This window comes from Amblyraja radiata, chromosome 15 (assembly GCF_010909765.2).
Source record: "Amblyraja radiata isolate CabotCenter1 chromosome 15, sAmbRad1.1.pri, whole genome shotgun sequence".
NCBI classification, from domain to species: Eukaryota; Metazoa; Chordata; class Chondrichthyes; order Rajiformes; family Rajidae; genus Amblyraja; species Amblyraja radiata.
This window is the reverse complement of record NC_045970.1, coordinates 48,875,074-48,887,291: the sequence shown is the minus strand read 5'-3', so window position 1 is coordinate 48,887,291 and position 12,218 is coordinate 48,875,074. Positions and strand designations below refer to the sequence as shown.

Sequence of the window (12,218 nt, the reverse complement as noted above, 5' to 3'; positions counted from 1 at the left end):
TGCCCTCCCTGCTGTTATATCTGAGGACCAAACCGGCTTTGTTAAGAGCAGACATTCCTTCTTTAACATCCGTCGATTATTAGATATTGTCTATTCTGCTTCTCAGGATGTACCTGAGTGTGTCGCATCTATTGATGCAGAAAAAGCATTTGAGTGGGTCTCTCTATGGGCTGTTCTAGACAAATTTGGTTTTGGAACGAACTTTATTTCATGGATCAAGTTACTGTACTCTCATCCCACAGCCTCAGTTCGGACTAATTCCCAGCTGTCAAAGTTGGCGATCGCTTCGCCAAACACCTTCACTCGGTTCGGATTAACCAACCTGATCTCCTGGTGGCTCAGCACTTCAACTCCCCCTCCCATTCCGAATCCGACCTTTCTGTCCTGGGTCTCCTCCATGGCCAGAGTGAGGCCTACTCCTGCACCTATTTTCTATGTTTCTATGTATGAAACATAGAATATAGAAAATAGGTGCAGGAGTAGGCCATTCGGCCCTTCAAGCCTGCACCGTCATTCGATATGATCATGGCTGATCATCCAACTCAGTATCCTGTACCTGCCTTCTCTCCATACCCCCTGATTCCTTTAGCCACAAGGGCCACATCTAACTCCCTCTTAAATATAGCCAATGAAGTGGCCTCAACTACCTTCTGTGGCAGAGAATTCCAGAGATTCACCACTCTCTGTGTGAAAAATGTTTTTCTCATCTCGGTCCTAAAAGATTTCCCCCTTATCCTTAAACTGTGACCACTTGTTCTGGACTCCCCCAACATCGGGAACAATCTTCCTGCATCAAGCCTGTCCAACCCCTTAAGAATTTTGTACGTTTCTATAAGATCCTCCCTCAATCTTCTAAATTCTAGCGAGTACAAGCCGAGTCTATCCAGTCTTTCTTCATATGAAAGTCCTGACATCCCAGGAATCAGTCTGGTGAACCTTCTCTGTACTCCCTATATGGCAAGAATGTCTTTCCTCAGATTAGGTGTATGAGGTGGTTGAGCGGGGGAGGGGTGGTTGAGCGGGGGAGGGGTGGTTGAGAGGGGGAGGAGGTGGGGTGGGGGAGACAAGAGAGGGGACATGGGTGGGTGGGGGGGGGGGTGGTGGTGAGATGGTCGGGGCGGCAGAAGGGCGTTAGCAGCCGGGGGGGGGACAAGGATGATAGACACAAAAATGCTGTAGTAACTCAGCGGGCCAGGCAGCATCACTGGAGAGAAGGAATGGGTGACGTTCCTAGTCGAGACCCTTCTTCAGAGTCTTCTCCTTCTCTCCAGAGATGCTGTGTGTCCCGCTGAGTTACTCCGGCATTTTGTGCCCATCTGCGGTGTGAACCCTCACCTGCAGTTCACGGAGGGAGAGTGGGCAACTCACGTGCAGCGACAGGACAACTGCAGCGCCAAGTCGACTAATACTTTACCAGCGGCGACAGGGTGATGGTTGAATTCCTTTGGGGGATGCACATTGTAAAATGGGCAGTGATAATATGGGCGGTTCCTGCAACACGCCGTCTACCTAAACCCTCCACCGGCCCGCACTGAAAATCTCAACCAGGATTCCATTCTTTCATGGAGTATTGCGTACAGTATTGGTCTCCTAATCTGAGGAAAGACATTCTTGCCATAGAGGGAGTAGAGAAGGTTCACCAGACTGATTCCTGGGATGGCAGGACTTTCATATGAAGAAAGACTGGATAGACTCGGCTTGTACATGCTAGAATTTAGAAGTGAGGAGGGATCTTATTAGAAACTTACAAATTTCTTAAGGAGTTGGACAGGCTAGATGCAGGAAGATTATTCCCGCTGTTGGGGAAGTCCAGAACTAGGGGTCACAGTTTAAGGATAAGAGGGAAGTCTTTTAGGACCGAGATGAGAAAATCATTTTTTACACAGTGGTGAATCGGTGGAATTCTCTGCCACAGAAGGTAGTTGAGGCCAGTTCATGGGCTATATTTAAGAGGGAGTTAGATGTGGCCCTTGTTGCTAAAGGGATCAGGGGGTATGGAGAGAAGGCAGGTACAGGATACTGAGTTGGATGAACAGCCATGATCATATCGAATGGCGGTGCAGGCTCGAAGGGCCGAATGGCCTACTCCTGCACCTATTTTCTATGTTTCATCCGAAACACTCACTCACTGCTCCTCTCCCGCCCTTCACAATTACCATTGTGTATTGGTAATTTTCTCTTTGCTCTACCTGTTAGAAACATGCAAAATAGGTGCAGGAGTAGGCCATTCGGCATGGTGGGATAGTAGGCAACTCATCTGCAGTGACAGGGAAAATGCCCAAATTAGCTTCCTGCTACACAAGGCGACTCACTCTATGCAAATCACAGTGGATCTCCCTCTCTCTCTGGGGGTGGGGGGGGGGGAGAGGTGTTTGAGGTGTTTGAGGGGGAGGGTGTGGGGAGAGGTGGGGTGGGGGTCAAGAGGAGGAGTGCGTGAGGTGGGCAGGGCGGCAGTTTGTCACTATCTCTGTACACATGCAGCAATGAACCAACACCTGATTACACCAGGCAGAGGCTGACATGATGGCAGCAGGTGTTAAATTAAATCTGATTTAATATGTACAAAGTGCATGTTACAATTTCATCATTATTTGTTCAAAAACGTGCAGAACAAACATCCATTGCATCAACAGTCAGACTTTGCATAAATAACAGTTTCCCAAAGAGCAACAGATGCAACAATAGTCAATGGGGATCGGATAGATGTTGTATACATAGACTTTGGCAAAGTTTACGACAAGATCCTTATAAAACATAGAAACGTGTCAAGTGTGTGGTGTATTTATCTAGTCCCTTGTTTTTCCATTATCTTGTTGTGTTGTTCTTTTGGTCTCACTGGTAATTGTCCAATTCTCCATATCTCAGGTGACCAGCACTCTAGACTCTTCAGGTGTTCTGTTCAGTTTTATGAAGACTTTGCAGTTTGCCGTCCATGTAGATTGAATCTTCCTCTGCTTTCTCAGCAAGCGTGCCTTTCTGGCAATGTCCACATTCTTTTTGTCAGATGTTCCTTCAACTAGACATCTGATCCCTTCAGTTTTTTTTCTTGCCGTCACAGTGCGGTTTTATGCTTTCTGTCCGCAAGACTTAAATTACTACGATGGCCGGTTTGTCACTCTTGTTTTCCTGAGGGGGAGGGTGACATGCCTCGATGTTGTTATTGCCCTCTTCAATTCCGTTAGCCTGGAGGAAGGCAATCTGTTGTTGCTCCACAGAGTTGGAGTCCAACTCACTATGACTATGAACTGAGGACTTGACGTTGCGGAAACTCGCGACAAATTGCATGGTTTTCTGCTTCAATACTCGCCAGCGATGCAGCGAGAAAGCGAGAATCAGCACTACAACAGGAATGAGCACAACAGCAGCGATCATCCAACCAGTCCACGACCCTGGACAAGAAAAAGTCAGACTAGTCATTAGTGATAGGAGCAGAATTAGGCCACTCGGCCCATCAAGTCTACTCCGCCATTCAATCATGGCTGATCCATCTCTCCCTCCTAACCCCATTCTCCTGCCCTCTCCCCATAACCCCCAACACCCGTATCAAGAATCTCTCAATCTCCACTTTAAAGAACCCAATGACTTTGCCTCCACCGCCGTCTGTGACAATGAACTCTGCAGATTGACCTCCCTCTGACTAAATACATTCCTCATCTCAGTAGTGAACCCTGAGTTCGGAGCTAGAGATGCAGCGTGAAGCCAAGCCATTTGGCCATCGAGTCCATGACGACCAGTGACCACCCTGTACATGAGCTCTAGCCTACACACCGGGGACGATTTACAGAAGCCAATGTCATAGGTAGACAAAAATACTGGAGGAACTCAGCGGGTGAGGCAGCAGCTATGGAGCGAAGGAAACAGACAACGTTTCGGGATGAGACCCTTCTTCAGACTGATGTGAGTGGGGGGGGGGGGGGGCGGGAAGAATGGGGTTAGGAGTGGAATGGTAGGAGTGGTAGCGGTGTGGAATGAGCTTCCAGTGGAAGTGGTGGCGGCAGGTTCGTTGGTATCATTTAAGAATAAATTGGATAGGCATATGGATGAGAAGGGAATGGAGGGTTATGGTATGAGTGCAGGCAGGTGGGACTAAGGGAAAAAAATTGTTCGGCGCGGACTTGTAGGGCCGAGATGGCCTGTTTCCGTGCTGTAATTGTTATATGGTTATATGGTTAAGAAGAAAGGAAGAAGCAGAGACAGTGGGCTGAGACAGAGCTGAGAAGGGGAGGAGAAAGCAGGGACTACCTGAAATGAGAGAAGTCAACGTTCATTCCGCTGGGGTGTAAACTGCCCAAGCGAAATATGAGGTGCTGCTCCTCCAATTTATGGTGGTCCTCACTCTGGCCATGGAGGAGGCCCAGAAAGGTCGGATTCGGAATGGGAGGGGGAGTTGAAGTGCTGAGCCACCAGGAGATCAGGTAGGATAATGCGAACCGAGTGGAGGTGTTTGGCGAAGCGATCGCCAAGCCTACGCTTGGTCTCACCGATGTAGAGCAGCTGACACCTAGAGCAGCGGATGCAATAGATGAGGTTGGAGGAGGTGCAGGTGAACCTCTGCCGCACCTGGAAAGTCTGCTTTGGTCCTTGAATGGAGTCAAGGGGGGAGGTAAAGCGACAAGTGTAACATTTCCTGCGGTTGTGAGGGAAAGTGCCAGGAGAGGGGATGGTTTGGGCGGGAAGGGACAAATTGACCAAGGATTTACGAAGGGAGCGGTCTCTGCGGAAAGCCAAAAGGGGAGGAGATGGGAAAATGTGGCCAGTGGTGGAATCCCGTTGGAGGTGGCAAAAATGTTGGAGGATTATTTGTTGTACGTGACGGCTGGTAGGGTGGAAGATGAGGACAAGGGGGACTCTGCCCTTGTTACGAGTGGGGGGATGGTGAGTGAGAGTAGAGTCACGGGGTATGGAAGAGATCCTGGTGAGAGCCTCATCTATAGTAGAAGAGGGGAACCCCCGTTTCCTGAAGAATGAGGACATCTCCGATGCCCTGGTGTGGAACATCTCATCCTGCGGCAGATGCGGCATAGACGGAGGAATTGGGAATAGGGGATGGAGTCCTTACAGGAAGCAGGATGGGAAGAAGTGTAGTCCAGATAGCCATGGGAGTCAGTGGGTTTATGGTGGATGTCGGTCAGTAGTCTATCACCTGCGATGGAGATAGTGAGGTCTAGAAATGGTAGGGAAATGTCGGAAATGGTCCAGGTGTATTTGAGTGCCAATGTCATGGTCAGACTCCTCCTGAAACTGGAGCCAGGCTCAGTCCCACTCCTTCATCTGACCCACTCACCTCCGAGCGGGGTGTGGCAGAGCAGCTTTGCAGTGACTGCGTGGCTGCTGCAGCAATCTTCTGCGATGCAGGTGTTGTTGTGCTGACCCGTGTTCAGCAGGCGCATAATGGCTCTGGGGAAGGTGGCGTTCCCCACGCCGGGATCCTGCGATCGCCGCTCCCACTGGTAGGTGACGGAGCAGCCGCTGACGGTGAAGCAGTTCAGCGTGAGATGCGACGAGTTGCAGCTGACCCCCACGGTCGGTGTGGACATCGGCTCTGCAAGGCAGCACATTGCAGTCAATATCAGTGTGGGGAGAAGTGCAAAGCCACCTCATGGGTTGGCTGGAGGATCCAAGTTGGCTAATTGAGCAACTAATAAAAAGGCATGGTGTAGCAGAGTGCCCTACGGGGAGCGACCCTGGGTTTAGTTTAGTTTACTGCCACAGTGAAACGATTTTGTTGCATGCTATCCAGTCAGCGGAAAGACTAGACAATAGGTGCGGGAGTAGGCCATTCGGCCCTTCGGGCCAGCACCGCCATTCAATGTGATCATGGCTGATCATCCCCAATCAGTAACCCATTCCTGCCTTCTCCCCATATCCCCTGATTCCACATTCTTTAAGAGCCTATCTAGCTATCTTTTGAAAGCATCCAGAGAACCCGCCTCCACCGCCCTCTGAGGCAGAGAATTCCACAGACTCGCCACTCTCTGTGAGAAAAAGTGTTTCCTCATCTCCGTTCTAAATGGCTTACTCCTTATTCTTAAACTGTGGCCCCTGGTTCTGGACCCTCAACATCGGGAACATGTTTCCTGCCTCTAGCATGTCCAAGCCCTTAACAATCTTATATGTTTCAATGAGATCCCGTCTCATCCTTCTAAACTCCAGAGTGTACAAGCCCAGCTGCTCCATTAACTCAACATGTGACAGTCACGCCATCCCGTGACTTAACCTTTTAAATCTATGCTGCACTCCCTCAGTAGCAAGAATGTCCTTTCTCAAATTAGGGGACCAAAACTGCACACAATACTTCAGCTGTGGTCTCACTAGGGCTCTGTACAACTGCAAAAGGACCTCTTTGCTCCGATATTCGATTCCTCATGTTATAAAAGCCAACATGCCATTCGTTTCTTCACTGCCTGCTGTACCTGCATGCTTACTTTCATAGACTGATGTACAAGGACCCCCCAGATCCCGTTGTACTTCCCCTTTTCCCAACTTGACGCCATTTAGATAGTAATCTGCCATCCTGTTTTTGCTACCAAAGTGGATAATGTCACATTGATCCGCATTAAACTTCATCTGCCATGCATCTGCCCAGTCCCCCAACCTGTGCAAGTCACCCTGCATTCTCATAGCATCCTCCTCACAGTTCACACTGCCACCCAGGTTTGTGTCATCTGCAAATTTGCTAATGTTACTTTGAATCCCTTCATCTAAATCATTGATGTATATTGTAAATAGCTGCGGTCCCAGCACCGAGCCTTGCGGTACCCCACTAGTCACTGCCTGCCATTCTGAAAGGGACCCGTTAAACCCTACTCTTTGTTTCCTGTCTGCCAACCACTTCACAACCATTTAGCCCACTAATCTCCTATGTGGGACCTTATCAAAAGATTTCTGAAACACTACATCCAGGAGCCGGGTAGAGGGGGTCAGGAGATAAAGATACAGTCTGCTGCAGTCTTCATTGATCAGCCCTTAAGGACCAGCTATCCTATTCACTTTAGAATAGTCATGGATAAAGTCAGGGTGGGCCCACTAGTGTAAATTCTGAATTAAGGACATGTGGATATATGGAAGGGTTGAGAGGGATATGGGCCATTGTCCATGTTCACTGGGTCAGCATGGACAATGTGGGCCGAAGGGCCAGTCTGGGTTCTGTACCACTCTCCACGACGCTACTCACCAACTACACGCAGCTCAAAGAGGTCACGGTCGAACAGCTTCCTGCCATAGTAGCTTATCTCGTACGTCCCCTGGTCACCCGGCCCCACGTCCCGCAGCTCGATGAAAGCGTCCCGTCGGAAGATGATCCTGTCCTTGTAGGACGAGATGACAATGTGCGGATACTCTGGGCTGCTAGACTTCCAGCCCAGGATTCCAATATTGGGATTGAGCCGACTCATCACCAACTTCTCCTGGCTGTCATGTCGGAGGGGAAACCTCACCGCCTTACACCGGGTGGTGATGGAGCCCCTGGTGGCTGTCGTTCCTGCTCTGCACAACGCCACAGTGTAGAGGCCTGCAACACAACATGGTCACTGTACCTGCCTGCTTCACCACCGCATGAAAACATTGCCCCTCACATACCTATTGAACCTGGCCCCTCTCACCTTAAACCCACGCCCACTTGTTTAAGTGTTGGAAGGAACTGCAGATGCTGACATTATTCCCTTATCATGTGTCTGTACACTGTAAATGGCTTGAGTGTAATCATGTATTGTCTTTCCACTGACTGGTTAGCACACAACAAAATCTTTTCACTGTACCTCGGCACATGTGACAATAAACTAAACTCAACTGAACTGGTTTAAACCAAAGATACACACAACATTTGGAGTAACTCAGCAGGTCAGGCAGCATCTCTTGAGAAAAGGAATGGGCGACGTTTCGGGTTGAGACACGTTTTCGACCTATTCCTTCTCCCCAGAGATGCTGTCTGTTTCACCGAGTTACTCCAGCTTTTTGTATCTATCTTCAGTTTAAACCAGCATCTGCAGTTCCTTCTTCCACCTATCACTTCACCGGCACCAACCCCCCCCCCCCCCCCCCATCCCTGTGTGTTCCGGCTTTCTCTCCCTTCCCCTCTCTCCCCCATCAGTCTGAAGGGTCGCCTGTCCATTCCCTCCACAGATGCTGCCCGACCCGCTGAGTTCCTCCAGCACTTGGTGTTTTGTGTTGACAAATGTCCACACCCGACCCCGCGGACAGCAGGACCCGCGGGCCGAGTGGCCTCTCTCTGTCTCTGTACCTGCCAGCAGCCGCAGCAGACCCACGGCCTTGCAGTCAGAGGGTCGCATCCTCGCGGTGTCCCGGTCCCGGCCGCTCAACGGGCGCCGACTCCAGGCTGTGGGGATCACCCTAGATTCAAGCCACAAACTGGGATGGAGGAGAAAGAGGGAGATGTCGGACTGAGTGAAAGGCAGCGGTTAGAAACAGTGGGAAAATAGGTGCAGGAGGAGGCCGTTCGGCCCTTCTAGCCAGCACCGCCATTCACTATGATCATGGCTGATCATCCATAATCGGTACTAAGTTCCTGCCTTCTCCCCACATCCCCCGACTCCTTTAGCCCCAAGATTTTTATCGCCGTTTAGAGGGGGGTGAGTTTAAAACGCGATTTTCCCTAGGCTGTTCAAATCGAGGATGTTCAGCCTAGTTAATTATTAACGAAAAATCGCTGGAAGATTCCGTCGCTTTAGCTATTATTACTTTTAAGGGCTTTATCTAATTGTTATAGTAGTTTAAAAATTAACCTCTAAACCCGCGACCGCCGGCAATCGGCCGGATCTCATACAGGGGACAATAGAAGGTAGGCTGTTTATTTTTACATCAAAAAGGGCTTCTTAAGATCCCTATATACAAAGTTGCGAGTAGCTAATTTGGGCCCCATTATATCCCGCAGTATTTTTCTGGACATTTGAGGGCACAAATCTACCGCAATGTGAACGTTCTAAACCAGTGCGTTCACAGGATCCCACTAGAAAGCTGATTTAAATGGACTTTAATTTACAGCAATTGAACACTAAATTCCTTCCATTTGGCCTATAAATGAATGTAAATGAGATTTTTAAATCATGTTTTATTGTGAATTATTTGTGAATATTATTTGGACACTTAGGCTATTTAAAAATGTTAATCATTTATTAAGAAATGGATAGATGTTTAGATCTAGTAATTGAAGTTTGAAATTAGCTACAAGTTCAAGTTCAAGTGAGTTTATTGTCATGTGTCCCTGTATAGGACAATGAAATTCTTACTTTGCTTAAGCACACAGAAAATAGTAGGCATTTACTACAAAACAGATAAATGTGTCCATATACCATGATATAAATATATACACACATGAATAAATAAACTGGTAGTGCAAATAACAGAAAGTGGTTGCTAATAATCAGAGTTTTGTCCGAGCCAGGTTTAATAACCTGATGGCTGAGGGGAAGTAGCTATTCCTGAACCTGGTTGTTGCAGTCTTCAGGCTCCTGTACCTTCTACCTGAAGGTAGCAGGGAGATCAGTGTGTGGCCAGGATGGTGTGGGTCTTTGATGATACTGCCAGCCTTTTTGAGGCAGCGACTGCGATAAATCCCCTCGATGGAAGGAAGGTCAGAGCCGATGATGGACTGGGCAGTGTTTACTACTTTTTGTAATCTTTTCCTCTCCAGGGCGCTCAAATTTCCGAACCAAGCCACGATGCAACCGGTCAGTATGCTCTCGACTGTGCACCTGTAGAAGTTAGAGAGAGTCTTCCTTGACAATCCGACTCTCCGTAATCTTCTTGGGTAACTAACTAATTATATGCTTTAATTTCAGGTCATCCAAGTAAGATTATTTTATATTTGTTTCAGAATGCTTCAATCTATGATAACTGAAAATTTCATTCAGTTCTCTTAATTTTTAAGAAAGTTATGGGCTTTTGACTGTCCACGATCACAGCTTTTTTGTTATGTCCATAGAAAATCAATAGGGAACAAGATGCTAAGTTCAGAGTATGAAAATGGCCATAACTTTTTAAATACTTGAGATATGAAAGTGAATTAGGTGTCAAATTAAACTTCTTTTTATGCTTTATCTGATGGGATAAATTGCAGACTTGATTTTTAAAATCTCAAAATTTTGTAACATTGCTACATCCAGTGCCGTCTGTGGCAGAGAATTCCACAGAGAAACACATGGTGAGGCGATCGGGGCGGCAAGAGGGTCGCTGGCGGCCGGGAGGGGAACCAGGGAAGATAGACACAAAAGACAGCATCCCTGGAGATGGAGAAGTCCCGCCGAGTTTCTCCAGCATTTTGTGTCTATCTTCCCTGTTTCCCCTCCCCCCCCCCCCGGCCGACAACGTCCCCTCCTGCCGCCCTGACCACCTCACCCCCACCCCCTTGTCCATCCATCCACCCCCCCACCCCCCTCCCTCTTGACCCCCCCACCCCCCTCCCTCTTGACCCCCCTCCTCTATTGACCCCACTCTCTCAACCACCTGGCCCACCTCACCCTCAGTGTGAACCCTTTCGTGCAGTTCCATCCGACACGGAGGGACAGTGGGAAACTCACCGGCAGCAACCGGGCAAAAGACAGGAGAGCGCTGAGTTTATTTTTCCCTCTCTCGCATTTAAAAATTGACAACCCGGCTTCTTGCGTTCTGTAACGCCCTAAGTCCAGAATGCAAAGCTGCACTGTTGTTGTCGCGGACTGGAGGGTGACTGGAGGATGACAGCGTTGTTGTGCTGGTTTCAGCCAGGTGAGTTCATTGCTCAGATTTGAAAGAGTAGTGAAATGTAAGAGAAGGTTAAACATAGGAAAGGAGGGGGGACTGATTACTGCAACTCCCTTTACACTGGCATCAGCCAATCTGCCCTGTCCCGCCCAAAGATCCTATACGATCTTTGGTCCCTCCTGCAACTGGTCCAAAACGCAGCAGCTAGACTACTGACGGAAAAGGGACCACATCACCCCGATCCTGGCCTCTCTCCACTGGCTCCCTGTGATCCTCCACCATGTCTACAAAGCCCTCAATGGGCTTGCCCCCACCTACATAAAAAGTCTTCTCACCCACCACTCCACCTCCAGGCCCCTCAGATCGGCCGACTTGGGGTTGCTGAATATCCCACCGTCTAGGCATAAGCTCAGGGGCGACCGCACCTTTGCGGTTGCAGCCCCTAGACTGTGGAACAGCATCCCCTTTCCCATCAGAACTGCCCCCTCCATCGACTCTTTTAAGTCAAGACTAAAGACGTATCTATACTCCCAAGCCTTTCCTGACGTCCTCTGAGTGAGGGCTACATGTATATATGTATGTAGTCTGTTTTGTTGTGCTATTCTTATAACAAATGTAAAGCACTTTGGCCAACGAGAGTTGTTTTTTAAATGTGCTATATAAATAAATGTGACGAGGGGGGAGGGTGGGCTTGGGCAGATGGGTGAAGGGACAAATAGACACTGATGAAAGCCCTGTCACACTGTGCGAGCTGACCCACGAGGTACCCCGAACGAAAGGCTCGTGGTTGTGTACGAGATTCCAAGTGTATGAGCAAGAGTTTAACCGAGTTCCCATGGGTTTGACTAAGTTTGCCGTTTATTTGTAATTTCTGCGATGTTCCAAGTTCGGCTCCCGAGTTACTAAGTTCCTCTCCCGAGTTACTCATGAGTAACTACCAGGGTAGCGGGAGATGGTGGCAGAAATATTGAATGGAACACAAGCCTTGCTGTACTGTAGACTCTGCAGAACCCTGGTGGGTATGAGAGGTTTACAACCACCAAACTTACAAAATTCTTAAGGGGTTGGACAGGCTAGATGCAGGAAGATTATTCCCGATGTTGGGGAAGTCCAGAACTAGGGGTCACAGTTTAAGGATAAGAGGGAAGTCTTTTAGGACTGAGATGAGAAAATCATTTTTTACACAGAGTGTGGTGAATCTGTGGAATTCTCTGCCACAGAAGGTAGTTGAGGCCAGTTCATTGGCTATATTTAAGAGGAAGTTAGATGTGGCCCTTGTGGCTAAAGGGATCAGGGGGTATGGAGAGAAGGCAGGGAAGGGATACTGAGTTGGATGATCAGCCATGATCATATCGAATGGTGGTGCAGGCTCGAAGGGCCGAATGGCCTACTCCTGCACCTATTTTCTATGTTTCATGCGAAACACTCACTCACTGCTCCTCTCCCGCCCTTCACTTTATTCTGCATTGGTAATTTTCTCTTTGCTCTACCTGTTAGAAACATGCAAAATAGGTGCAGGA

The 12,218-nt window shown here is 48.7% G+C and overlaps 1 protein-coding gene across 1 annotated transcript; it reads right to left on the bottom strand.

Annotated features, from left to right (window-relative positions):
* Positions 1-2,536: 2,536 nt before the first annotated feature.
* On the bottom strand, positions 2,537-10,566 carry LOC116981362. The gene is made up of 5 exons (XM_033034373.1): positions 10,536-10,566; positions 8,240-8,367; positions 7,175-7,510; positions 5,285-5,542; positions 2,537-3,389 (listed from the first exon to the last, which is right to left on the bottom strand). The coding sequence occupies exons 2-5, from the start codon at positions 8,286-8,288 to the stop codon at positions 3,088-3,090; spliced, it is 945 nt and encodes a 314-aa protein (XP_032890264.1). The 5' UTR covers positions 8,289-8,367; positions 10,536-10,566; the 3' UTR covers positions 2,537-3,087.
* Positions 10,567-12,218: the final 1,652 nt, after the last annotated feature.